The sequence below is a fragment of the Dama dama genome, chromosome 15, assembly GCF_033118175.1.
Source record: "Dama dama isolate Ldn47 chromosome 15, ASM3311817v1, whole genome shotgun sequence".
Taxonomy (NCBI): domain Eukaryota; kingdom Metazoa; phylum Chordata; class Mammalia; order Artiodactyla; family Cervidae; genus Dama; species Dama dama.
Genome location: NC_083695.1, coordinates 31,638,298 through 31,652,130, shown reverse-complemented (window position 1 = coordinate 31,652,130; position 13,833 = coordinate 31,638,298). Strand labels below are relative to the sequence as shown.

The window sequence follows — 13,833 nt, the reverse complement described above, 5'->3', positions numbered from 1 at the left end:
TGTATTCCCCTGTTCTCCTGCCTTCAATCTCTCCCAGCATCAGGGTCTTTTCCAGTGAGTCAGCTCTTCGCTTCAGGTGGACAAAGTATTGTAGCTTCAGTTTCAGTATCAGTCCTTCCAACGAATATTCAGGACTGATTTCCTTTAGGATTGACTGACTTAATTCCTTGCAGTCCCAAGGGACTCTCAAGAGCCTTCTCTAACACCACAGTTCGAAAGCATCAATTCTTTGGCACTCAGCCTTCTTTATGGTCCAACTCTCACATCCATACATGACTATTGGAAAAACCATAGCTTTGACTAGACAGACCTTTGACAGCAAAGTAATGTCTCTTCTTTTTAATACACTGTCTAGGTTTGTCATAGCTTTTTTTCCAAGGAGCAAGTGTCTTTTTATTTCACGGCTGCAGTCACCATTCTCAGTGATTTTGGAGCCCAAGAAAATAAAGTCTGTCACTGTTTCCGTTGTTTCCTCATCTATTTGCCATGAAGTGATGGGACTGGATGCCATGATCTTCAATTTTTAAATGTTGAATTTTAACCCAGCTTTTTAGCTTTCCTCTTTCACTTTCATCAAGAGACTATAGTTCCTCTTTGCTTTCTGCCACGAGTGGTGTCATCTGCATATCTGAGGTTATTGATATTTCTCCCAGCAATCTTAATTCCAGCTTGTGCTTCATTCCCCCAACCATTTTGCATGATGTCCTGTTCTCTGCATATAAGTTAAATACTCAGGGTGACAATATACAGCCTTGGTGGACTCCTTTCCCAGTTTTGAATCAATCCATTGTTCCATGTCCTGTTCTAACTGTTGCTTTTTGCACTGCATACAGGTTTCTCAGGAAGCAGGTAAGGTGGTCTGGTATTCCCATTTCTTGAAGAATTTTCTTCAGGTTGTTGTAGTCCACACTGTCAAAGGCTTTAGCATAGTCAATGAAGCAGAAGTAGATGTTTTTCTGAATTTTCTTGCTTTTTCAATGATCCAGTGGATGTTGGCAATTTGATCTCTGGTTCCTCTGCCTTTTCTAAATCCAGCTTATACATCTGGAAGTTCTCAGTTCATATACTGTTGAAGCCTAGGTTGAAGGATTTTGAGCATGACCTTGCTAACATGTGAAATGAATGCAGTTGTGTGGTAGTTTGAATATATTCTTTGGCATTGCCTTTTTTTGGAATTGGAATGAAAACTGATCTTCTCCAGTCCTGTGGTCACTGCTGAGTTTTCCAAATTTGCTGGCATACTGAGGGCAGCACTTTCACAGCATCATCTTTTAGGCTTTGAAATAGTTCAGCTGGAATTCCGTTACTTCCGCTAGCTTTGTTCGTAGTGATGCTATTAAGGCCCACTTGACTTCGCACTACAGTATGGCTGGCTCTAGGTGAGTAATCACACCATCGTGGTTATCAGGGTCATGAAGATCTTTTCTATATAGCTCTTCTGTGTATTCTTGCCACCTCTTCTTAATTTTTTCGGCTTCTGTTAGGTTCATAATGTTTCTGTCATTTATTGTGCCCATCTCTTCATGAAATGTTCCATTGGTATCTCTAATTTTCTTGAAGAGATGTCTATTCTTTCCCATTCTATTGTTTCCCTCTATTTCTTTGCACTGTTCACTTAGGAAAGCTTTCTTATCTCTTCTTGCTAGTTTTAATTGTCTACAACTCTTTCTTGTTCTCTATTTTTTTTATCATAGAGGCATGTTCTGCCTTTATAACTGATATTTTCTTGAGTACATGTGAAGTTTCAAATTAGATTTGTTTTTAAATTTTCTTTTTTTCTGACTTATCTCCTTCTTTGGCAGTCAGTAGTTCATTTTATTATGGATAGGCTTCTAGAAGGTGAAGCACATTTTAGATGAGCATGTGTAACCAAATGTGTAGAAGCAGAAATGCAAAAAGCTTCCTTTGGGAGCAGTGATATTCCGATCATTGTATTACTGTAAGCATAATGAAATAAGGGCCTGAACTGGCATGAAGAAAGTGAGAACTGAAAGAAAACAACTGAGTAGTTATGCCAGAAAAATAAGTATAATTGGGAACTGATTTCTCCACTCTAAAAATTCCCACAGCATCCTCTTACTGAATTCATTGTATCTTTCCTTGCAATATTATTGCTTATGTCTTTCTTACAAAATTGTGACTCTTCAAGGCAAGGATTGTATCTTACTCATTCAGTTTTGTGTTGTTGTTGTTTTTTGTAAGTATTTAGTGATCAAGCACTATTCCAAATACTGGAATAACGCAATCATCAAAAACAGAAAATCCCAGCCCTCAAGAACACTTAATATATTTCCTTTTATCTTTCTTGGTGCTTAGTATTTCACAATGCTAGGAATTCCCAAGGCTAAATTTATAGTTTAGCCCACCTTTAAAAGGGCGTCTGGTCCCATCACTTCATGGGAAATAGATGGGGAAACAATGGAAACAGTGTCAGACTTTATTTTTTTGGGCTCCAAAATCACTGCAGATGGTGATTGCAGCCATGAAATTAAAAGACACTTACTCCTTGGAAGGAAAGTTATGACCAACCTAGATAGCATATTAAAAAGCAGAGACATTACTTTGCCAACAAAGGTCCATCTAGTCAAGGCTATGGTTTTTCCAGTGGTCATGTATGGATGTGAGAGTTGGACTGTGAAGAAAGCTGAGTACCCAAGAATTGATGCTTTTGAACTGTGGTGTTGGAGAAGACTCTTGAGAGTCCCTTGGACTGCAAGGAAATCCAGCCAGTCCATCCTAAAGGAGATCAGTCCTGGGTATTCATTGGAAGGACTGATGCTGAAGCTGAAACTCCAATACTTTAGCCACCTCATGTGAGGAGTTGATTCATTGGAAACGACCCTGAGGCTGGGAGGGATTGGGGGCAGGAGGAGAAGGGGACGACAGAGGATGAGATGGTTGGATGGCATCACCGCCTCAATGGACATGAGTTTGAGTAAACTCCGGGAGTTGGTGATGGACAGGGAGGCCTGGTATGCTGCGATTCACCGGGTCGCAGAGTCGGACACGACTGAACAACTGAACTGACTAACTGAACTGAGCTAAAAGGTGGCCGATTTGAATTTGTTTAGGTGTGTTGCAAAATGTCCCCTGGTATTAAACTCATCTCTCTTTATACAAAAAATGATTATACTTTCAGATAAAACTAATATCCCCTCACCTTAGTTAGAGGTAGTATATCATTTTGATGTAATGAAAAAGTATCATCCTGGGAAGCGTCCAGGGTTCTAGTTTGGCTTTACTGTTGAATAGGTTTGCACATGAATAGGTCTGCAAATGAACCCTTTTTATCTGTAAGAGTTTCATATTCTCATATATAAAATAAAGGATTGGTATTTTTTAGTTCCAACACTTTGAGTCTGAAAGTGGGACGGAATTTTCATTTCTGTTCAAACAATGCTGTGGCTAAACCATCTGAATGGGATTGGAAACAAAACTGAGAGCTAGCATTTCATGTATTTCACCCGAGTTTTAATCAGTGACTAAGCATTATTTTTTTCTGTTTTACAGACTTGGGTCTGGATCAATATACAATAAAACGCTTTGATGGAAAGGTGAGTGAACTATGACACATGTATATCCTGTTGTTTATTAAAATTCCTCTAAAGTTATTTGTGAGAAATTTCTGAATACCTGTTTATCTTATTGAAAAAGTTTGGTGCTTACATTGGGAGACCTGTAAGTGCCTTCAAATGGTTCTACAGAAAAAATCAAGCAGAGGGTTCTTCTGTGTTTTTGCATATAAAGTAATATTGTTGGGTTGTCTGCTGTGTATAATGAGGGCTAATTGAGTGTGTTTTGACATTTGAATTTTAATTTAGAAGCCATTATAAAGGTTAACAACTCCCCAATATTATATTTATAGTTCTTATAAAAACACCTATTTGATTTGACTTTCCTTAGACTTTGATAGTATATAATCATAACCCAAACAAGAAAATTGCAGAAGTCCTTACTAGTAGTTTTAAAACAATTAGAAGAGCACCCCAATATGCATATAAATTTTACATTATACTTACTTTCAATTTATTTTATGCCTGAATAAATCATATAATAAATCATTAAGTATAGAAAATGAAACTTTCAATTTTATTATCTCAAAACAGTCAGTTAAACATGTTTTTCCCTTTCAGGCTGAATTCTCCAAAAAGAAAAAGAAAATATTACACAGAGTCAGAGAGAAAAGTAAAAGCTCTATTTTAAAGAGAAGGAAGAAAGCACAGCAGGAAGATCGAGCCAGGGATGGCTTTACAAAGCTTAACAAGAAGGAAGTCAGAAGGAAAATCATGAAGTGGCTGGAAAAGGCAGGATTACAAACTAGGCTCTAGATGGGTAGAAGTCAGGGTTAATAGAAGCTGATGTTGCAGGAATGTGTCAATCCTGCATCCTTATGTAAAACTACATGTATTGGTAAGGTGAAGATATAAGTGCTCAGATTCTTGCACAAGTGGAAAGAATGAGTGGCTGCTTTAAAAAGTTGAGAGATCTCAGCCAAGGCCAGCCTAAAATTTACTTTTTCTCTTCAGGTGGCACATTGCCTCCATCTGTGGATATCCTCTTTTTAAAATCACATGTTCTAAAAGAATGATCAAAAAGAAAGGGCATTTAGATGCTAGGAGACCCAGATTTAGAGTTCTAGGTTTGCTTTGGGCCAACCCCATCTTCTCTTTGATCCTTGGTGTCTCTACTATCCATATAAAGGGTTACTGCAGACACTGGTGTCAGGGTCTGATTTCAGAGTCTCTGGAAGGTGAGGCCCCTGTCTATCTATCTTTATGTCACTCAGAGTCCAGAGTATGCTTGGCACATAGAAGGCAACCACTAAAATGTTTGACTGACCTGGGAAATAAATCAACTAGTCCATTGCATATTCCTTGGAGGTATGACTCAGATGTCACTAATATCTTACAACAAAATCAATTTTATAGATCACTTGGTTTTTTTTTTGGCTACTGAAGGAATCCAGAGTAACATGAGAATTCAGTCCTTTTTTGTAAACCTGAAAACATGTAAAGAAGTTGGATATATGTGCAAGTACAACAGCAACTTTACATGTTAAAAGGGGAATTTCCATTCCTAGAGATTTCCCAAATATAGAACCTCTAATAGTAACTCATGTTTTATATGTGCTCTTTACTTTTTCCTGTTTTGGCCAGTACTTGTCAACTTGATGCTAGTAATTTGCAACTTTTGGGTTGACTGATGAGCTCCACTTTTGTTTCAGTTGATTTAAATTTATGGCCTCTATATTTCTTATCATTTGTGTTGTTTGCATTTTTTTTTTCAAATTCCACTCATCTTTATAAAATAGCAAGAGTAAAATGCAGTAAAAATATAAAGTATTTGAGTTTCCTGAGCCATACAGCAGATTCATGTTGAGGTTTGACAGAAAACAGCAAAATTCTGTAAAGCAATTATCCTTCAATAAAAGACAAATAAATTTTAAAAATAATTTAAAGTACTTGTGTATTCCTCTTGCTGTGTAGGCAGAAATGGCCGTGCTTCTATGTTTGGAAGGCAGTCTTAACTGATTATAGTTGAGAATGGTTATGCACTGAAGCACAAAATCTGAAATCAGAGTAGGAAAGGCAAGATTTAAGGATATCAATGTTATAATGTTTGAAAATATGATTTATATGAAAGTCAGGTGTATAAAAGTTGACTTCATCCAGGGGAACAGATTCTGAAAGACAGTAAAAGAATGGGATGCTTACATAAGGAGATATAAAATTGAGCCAGTGACCCTGAGCCAGCTAGCCTGTTCCCCAGAAAAAGTGCACAAATTCCCCTTTCATCCACATAATGATATGCATGTTTAATTCCTTTGCTAGTTTCTTCATTTAAGTCCTGTATTCTATCAAATATATTATTAAGGTTTTATTTTAAGGAGTGAAGCTTGTGCTTCCTAAATGGGATACTTAAATTTAGTTCATGTCTAGTTTATGTCTTTATGAATTGTCTTTGTTTCATATAAAGTCTAACAAAGTAGTTTCTTTACTGTTTTTAAATCTTAAATAATGAAGAGTGCAAATTTCATTCAGTGCTTAATTAGTAGTTTTTTCAGGGATTTTTGCAGTGTATGAAGTTCTTCTCTCAATAATTATAAGAGTCAATGCTTCTTCAAGTGTTGATCTTAATTCTTTTCCTTTGGATCTTCGTGACTCTTGTTCTCCCAATCAGAAAATCTCAGTTGTTGAGTAGCAGTTTCCAGAGTGCATAACTCCTAAGATAATTTCCTGTTGAAAAAACAGATGTATGTGGTAATTATAGTAAATTTCATGCATGATGGTTAGAAACTTAGTAGAAGTTACTACTAAGAAAACACTTGAGGAGTTTCCTTTCAAACTTATTTTGGTTTTTTTTTTTCAAACTTATTTTGATTTTTAAACAGATAATTTTCTTTCTCCCTCTCTCCTTTTTTTAACTTGAAAGATGAACTAGTTATAAATTGCTTAGAGAAATATTTGTTCTCATCCTCTTTATTTCTCCATTGTTTTAACATTCAGCACACCGTTTAGTTAAGTCTGTCATTTGACCACTTAGAAACTGTCTTATTTTATTACCTTCTTGTTGAATTGTACTTTCGTGTTTTTGGTCACTAAGAGCAAGAAGAAATGTAGAAGTAGTATCATTTTCCTGGAGTGTTTTCTCACTTGTACTTGAATTTCATACAAACTCCAGCAAAGTAGAAAAGAATGGCCCAATGATATTGACAAATAATTGCAGTTATCCCTTACTTCTTTTCTTCTTTTTGACTAAAAAATTTTCGAGAAGTAAATGAAACATTGCTGTTTCAACTGGTAGTTGGTGACATTGAGTTTGATTAAGCAGCTTTTGAATTTTGGGGGGAAGATCTTTTTTCCAGAGCTCATCACTACCTTATGTTAATGTATGCTAAGGATGCTTAGCGTACCCTTACTCTAAGGATGCTTAGCAATTTCCTTTGTAGAAAAGTCATGCAATACATTATTATTGGAACTTGCAGCATTTATGCATTTCAAAAGTATCTGCTAACACAGGCCTTGCATAAAGAAACTACAGTCAACGGCCTTTTGTTTTAAGAATATATTTTGTAGGGATTTCCCTGGTGGTGCAGTGGGTAAGAATCCACCTGCCAGTTCAGGGGACACAGGTTCGATCCCTGATTTGGGAGGATCCCATATGCCTCGGAGCAGCTAGGCGGGTGCTCCACAATAAGACAAGCCGCAACAAGAGGCAGGTGCACCACAATTAGGGAGCAGCCCCTGCTCACTGCAAGTAGGGAAAGCCTGCACAAAGCAACAAACACCCAGCACAGCCAAAAAAGAAAAGAATAAAGAAATAATTTTTTAAAAGAATATATTTTGTAGGTAAATGATATTTTAAAAAATATTCAGACTATTTAAAAACCTCAACACTTAAAGAGTTCAGATTTTCTATTTGAGGATATTTGAAAATCGTTATAATTAGAGTGTTGGCACTAGTATACAGATGGTAACACAAAATATGGTCTGGCTTTTCTTTTAGTGAAATATATCATAGATTTTTTTTAAAATGCATTCTTTCCCCACAGTGTCTATACATTCTTGTTATGATTTGTTAATGCCATTATTTCATGAATTATTTCTTTAATGAAAGCTGTACTTTTTCCTGAGTTTAACTTTTTATCATCCAATAAGTGGTCTATAAGACAAAGCACCCTTCTAAATAGAGCCTTTATTTTACATAGTTGTCAAATATTTGTTTATGTAATTGCTGTCCTGAAACCCTTCATTTTCCTGTTCCTCTTACTTCTCCTTTTTTCCTTAGCATAGCACAAGTTAGAAATTATGTTTTATATTTTCTGTTCTCACTGTCTGTAATAGACAATTTTCTTTATCTCAAACCCTACCATGAGTTTTTTTGGGTTTTTTTTCCAAGTTACAGTAGAAAACTGCATTGTCTAGGTAAAATTATTTCTTCAAAGAATAGCAGTATTCCAGAGCGTTGAAGTAGTCAAAGTTCATGCTCTCTTTGAAGTAGTTAATGCTCTATTTTAAGTAATGATGAATTGCCCATTGAAACTAGTCATCCATCATTATCATTCCAAAATATATTTCTTTTTTAGAAAATAGATTTTTTTACTCTTTCTTTTCTATCAAGTTTCCTTTTCCCCTAACCTCTCCCTGAACTTTTCAAAAATCATGCCTCTGGAATTGAGTCTTTTCAGTATATGTAATTACAGTCCCCTTAGAATCTCTCCTAATTTGGAGAAAGAATTAACATGTGTTTTATTGCCATCTCCTTTATGATGCTGACAAGAATATTTGTTTACATGGAAAAAACATTTTAAATCAAATTGAAACATTTTCCACATTGAGGTGAAAGAGAGGAAAGTACAAAGTCTAGAAAAGAAAATACCAGTTACAGTGTTTATAATAAAAAAGATGATATGCAAGAAAAAAAAAGATAGGACTGTAGTTAAAAGTCAAAGCTTTAGTATAACCAAATGCTTTTAATTACTTATGTAGGTAAAAGTTCTTTTTAAAAATATTGTTAAAGTTTAAAATTCCATTCCTTTTAGGGAAAAGTCTTGTTTCCCCAAGTGGAGCGTGGGCACATTTTTTTTTCTGTACTGTAATGGTCTGAATGCTTTGAGTTGTGATTATTCATATCACAGATAAAATATGAGTCTGCCAATAAGGTCAAGTATAGTATTACTCCTTGATGCATATAGTAAGTTATGTAAGAGATTTCCTATCTTATAAGAGTAAATTGTATAGCAGATCAACGATGATAGAAAGGGGACTGAAATTGTCATGGTATAGAATTTGGTGGTCCCCTGGAGAAGGAAATGGCAAACCACTTCAGTATTGTCTTGAGAACCCTGTGAACAGTATGAAAAGGCAAAAAGATAGGACACTGAAAGATGAACTCCCCAGGTCGGTAGGTGCCCAGTATGCTACTGAAGATCGGTGGAGGAATAACTCCAGAAAGAATGAAGAGATGGAGCCAAAGCAAAAACAACACTCAGTTGTGGATGTGACTGGTGATGGAAGTAAACTACAATGCTGTAAAGATCAGTGTTGCATAGGAACCTGCAATGTTAGGTCCATGAATCAAGGCAAATTAGAAATGGTCAAGTAGGAGATAGCAAGAGTAAACATCGATATTTTAGGAATCAGTGAAGTAAAATGGACTGGAATGGGTGAATTTCACTCAGATGACCATTATATCTACTACTGTGGGCAAGAATCCCCTAGAAGAAATGGAGTAGCCATCATAGTCAATAAAAGAGTCTGAAATGCAGTTCTTGGATGCAGTCTCCAAAGCGACAGAATGATCTCTGTTCATTTCCAAGGCAAACCATTCATTGTCACAGTAATCCAAGTCTGTGCCTCAACCAGTAATGCTGAAGAAGCTGAAGTTGAAAGGTTCTATGCAGACCTATAAGACCTTCTAGAACTAACACCCAAGAAAGATGTCCTTTTCATTATAGGGGACTGGAATGCAAAAGTAGCAAGTCAAGAGATACCTGGAGTACCAGGCAAATTTGGCCTTGGAGTACAAAACGAAGCAGGGTGACGGCTAACAGAGTTTTGCCAAGAGAATGCACTGGTCATAGCAAACACCCTCTTCCAACAACACAAGGGAAGATTCTATACATGGACATCACCAGACGGTCAATACCGAAATCAGATTGATTATATTCTTTGCAGCCAAAGATGGAGAAGCTCTCTAGAGTCAGCAAAAACAAGACCGGGAACTGACTGTGGCTCAGATTATGAACTCCTTTTTGCCAAATTCTGACGTAAATTGAAGAAAGTAGGGAAAACCACTAGACCATTCAGGTGTGACCTAAATCAAATCCCTTATGATTACACAGTGGAAGTGGCAAACAGATTCAAGGGATTAGATCTGATAATCCCTTCAGAAGAAGGGATTATGGAAAGAACTATGAAGAACTGGAAGAACTATGGAAAGTAGTTTGTGACATTGTATGGGAGGTAGTGATCAACACCATCCCCAAGAAAAAGAAATCCAAAAAGGCAAAATGGTTGTCTGAGGAGGCCTTACAAATAGCTATGAAAAGAAGAGAAGTGAAAGGCAAAGGAGAAAGGGAAAGATATACCCATTTTAATGCAGAGTTCCAAAGAACAGCAGGAGAGATAAGAAAGCCTTCCTCAGTGATCAATGCAAAGAAATAGAGGAAAACAACAGAATGGGAAAGACTAGCGATCTCTTCAAGAAAATTATAGATACCAAGGGAACATTTCATGCAAAAAGATGGGCACAATAAAGGAGTGAAATGGTATGGACCTAGCAGAAGCTGAAGATATTATGAAGAGATGGCAAGAATACACAGAAGAACTATACAGAAAAGATCTTCATGACCCTGATAACCACGATGGTGTGATCAGTCACCTAGAGCCAGACATACTGGAATGCGAAGTCAAGTGGGCCTTAGGAAGCATCACTATGAAAAAAGCTAGTGGAGGAGATGGAATTCCAGTTGAGCTATTTCAAATCCTAGAAGATGATGCTGTGAAAGTGCTGCACTCAGTATGCCAGGAAATTTGGAAAATTCAGCAGTGGCCACAGAACTGAAAAAGGTTAGTTTTCATTCCAATCCCAAAGAAGGGCAATGCCAAAGAATGTTCAAACTACCACACAATTGCGTCATCTCACACACTAGCAAAGTAATGCTCAAAGATCTCCAAGCCAGGCTTCAATAGTATGTGAACTGTGAACTTTCAGATGTTCAAGCTGATTTTAGAAAAGGCAGAGGAACCAGAGATCAAATTACTGACATCTGTTGGATCGTTGAAAAAGCGAAAGAGTTCCAGAAAAACATCTACTTCAGCGTATTAAAAAGCAGAGACATTCATTACTTTGCCAACAAAGGTCACTCTAGTCAAAGCTATGGTTTTTCCAGTAGTCGTGTATGGGTGTAAGAGTTGGACTTTAAAGAAAGCTGAGCGACAAATAATTGATGCTTTTGAACTGTGGTGTTGGAGAAGACTCTTGAAAGTCCCTTGGACTGCAAGGAGATCCAACCAGTCCATCCTAAAGGAAATCAGTCCTGAATATTCATTGGAAGGACTGATGCTGAAGCTGAAACTCCAATACTTTGTCCACCTGATGCAAAGAACTGACTCATTTGAAAAGACCCTGATATTGGAAAAGATTGAAGGCAGGAGGAGAAGGGCACAAGAGAAGATGAGATGGCTGGATGGCATCATTGACTCAATGGACATGAGTTTGAGTAAACTCTGGGAGTTGGCAGTAGACAGAGAGGCCTGTTGTGCTGCAGTCCATGGGATTGCAAGTAGTTGGACAAGACTGAGCCACTGAACTGAACTGAATCTGCTTTATTGACCATACCAAAGTCCTTGGCTGTGTGGATCACGATAAACTGTGGAAAACTCTTAAAGAGATGGGAATACCATACCATCTGACCGGCCTCCTGAGAAATCTGTATGCAGGTCAAGAAGCAACAGTTAAAACTGGATATGGAACAACAGACTGGTTTCAAATCAGGAAAGGAGTACGGTAAGGGTGCCTATTGTCACCCTACTTACTTAATTTATATGCAGAGTATATCATACAAAATGGTGGGGAGGATAAAGCACAAAGTTGAATCAAGATTGCTGGGTGAAATATCAATAATCTCAGACATGCAGATGACACCACCCTTATGGCAGAAAGTGAATAAGAACTAAAGAACCTCTTGATGAAAGTGAAAGAGGAGAGTGAAGAAGTTGGCTTAAAGCTCAACATTCAGAAAACTAAGATCATGGTATCCGGTCCTATCACTTCATGGCAAATAGATGGGGAAAACAAAGGAAACAGTGAGAGACTATTTTTTGGGGCTCCCAAATCACTTCAGATGGTGACTGCAGCCGTGAAATTAAAAGATTTCCTTCCTTTCCTTGGAAGGAAAGCTGTGATTAACCTAGACAGCGTGTTAAATAGCAGGTACATTACTTTGCGAACTAAGGTCCATCTAGTCAAAGCTATGGTTTTTCCAGTAGTCATGTATGGATGTGAGAGTTGGACTATAAAGAAAGCTGAGCACCGAAGAATTGATGCTTTTGAACTGTGGTGTTGGAGAAGACTCTTGAGTGTCCCTTGAACTGCACAAATATGCAACCAGTCTATCCTAAAGGAAATCAGTCCTGAATAATCATTGGAAGGAGTGATGCTGAAGCTGAAACTCCAATACTTTGTCCATCTGATGCAAAGAATTGACTCATTTGAAAAGACCCTGATGCTGGGAAAGATTGAAGGTCGGGAGGAAGGGGCCAACAGAGTATGAGATGGTTGGATGGCATCACTGACTCAATGGACATGAGTTTGAGCAGGCTCCGGGAGTTGGTGATGGACAGGGAAGCCTGGTATGCTGCAGTCCATGGGGTTGCAAAGAGTTGGACACGACTGAGTGACTGAACTGAACTGAAGAATTTGGTGACTCTTCATATTTATTTGAATTGCATTAATTTTGCTCAAGTTTTAATAGCAGGATTGATTTTCTTATGATTTCTACTTTGTTAATTATACACTTCCTCCCCTCTTTTCTTTTGCTTTTCACAGATTCAAAACCAGTCAGTTCTAAATTCCTCGTGAATTGATATATTTAATCAGGTCCTTCTGTAGATAAATAGGGTTTCCCAGTTCGTGTCAATGCAGGAGACATAATGAGACGGCGGTTCAGTCCCTGGGTTGCAAAGATTCCCTGGAGAAGGCCATGGCAACACACTCCAGTATTCTTGCCTGGAGAATCTCATGGACAGAGAAGCCTGACAGGGCATATATAGTCCATCGGGTCACAAAAAGTTGGACACAATTGAAGCAACTTAGCACACGTGCATTGATAAAGAAGAATATATAGACAATTTTATTGTTTCCGCTTCATATTTTTTTTGATCCATATTTGTATTTGTCCTAAAAATTCCAAGAGGATACATAAAGTAATTCTTTGAAGCCTGAAGTTCTCCACAAATATTTCATAATTACATATTATTTTAGGGATGATAATTTAGCCCTTAAAAAAAAATTGCATTAACACATTCATTCATTGTTGTCAGTGGTTTGTTTTTTAGTTGAAAGTAAAATTTCTAAATGAAAAATGCTTGACTCTGTTTGTCTCTTGAGGGAACTATTACTATCAGTACTACTAATAATATGAAAAAGAACAATAGTTGAAGTTTTTGAGTATTTATTATCTACCAAGCACTGTTCCAAGTGTCTATACATAATAATTCTAATGCACACAACCACTCTTTCAGATAGCTTCCTGTTTTCATCATTTTACAAATAAGATACTAAAATACATAGAAGTTAAGTAACTTAGCCTTTTTTTTTTAACCTAAGATCATACAGTTGGTAATTGGTGGAGCCAAGAGTCCAAATTGGGATTCTGGCTCCTGAGTTCACTGTCTTAAGCACTGTGCTATTATCTATCTCCTTTCATGTATCTAAGCTATTGATCTATTTGATCTATATGATCTATTTGTACATAGAAATTTCTCTTGTCAAATATTTCTTTTATTTTATTAACAGTGTTATTTGTGCAAAAAAGAACTTGGTGTTTCACTTTGTTGAAGAGTGTTAATTTTTTATTCTTGGATTAGAAGCCTATGTTAGCCTGAAAAACCAGTGTTTCATTTTAAAGAAAGAAAACAAGAGATACACAAATTTCAATACCTGAATTTAGAAGAATTTCAACTTCACTGTTATTCGCTCCATTGTTTTCTCAAATGCCATGAATATCAATTGGCACTTTGAAAAATGCTGTGTCTTTTTGTTACTTTTTCTTTTTTAATCGAAACCATCACTCTTAAAGTGAAGACTTTTATCTATATTTTGAAAATT

General features: G+C 36.9%; 1 protein-coding gene across 1 annotated transcript in view; it reads left to right on the top strand.

The window, feature by feature from the left end:
- Nucleotides 1-13,833, top strand: part of MICU1 (mitochondrial calcium uptake 1) — a 217,089-nt gene that overhangs the window by 53,478 nt on the left and 149,778 nt on the right. The window contains exon 5 of the mRNA XM_061161769.1: nucleotides 3,511-3,554. Coding sequence (XP_061017752.1) covers nucleotides 3,511-3,554 — 44 coding nt within the window. The remainder of the gene's footprint in view (nucleotides 1-3,510; nucleotides 3,555-13,833) is intronic.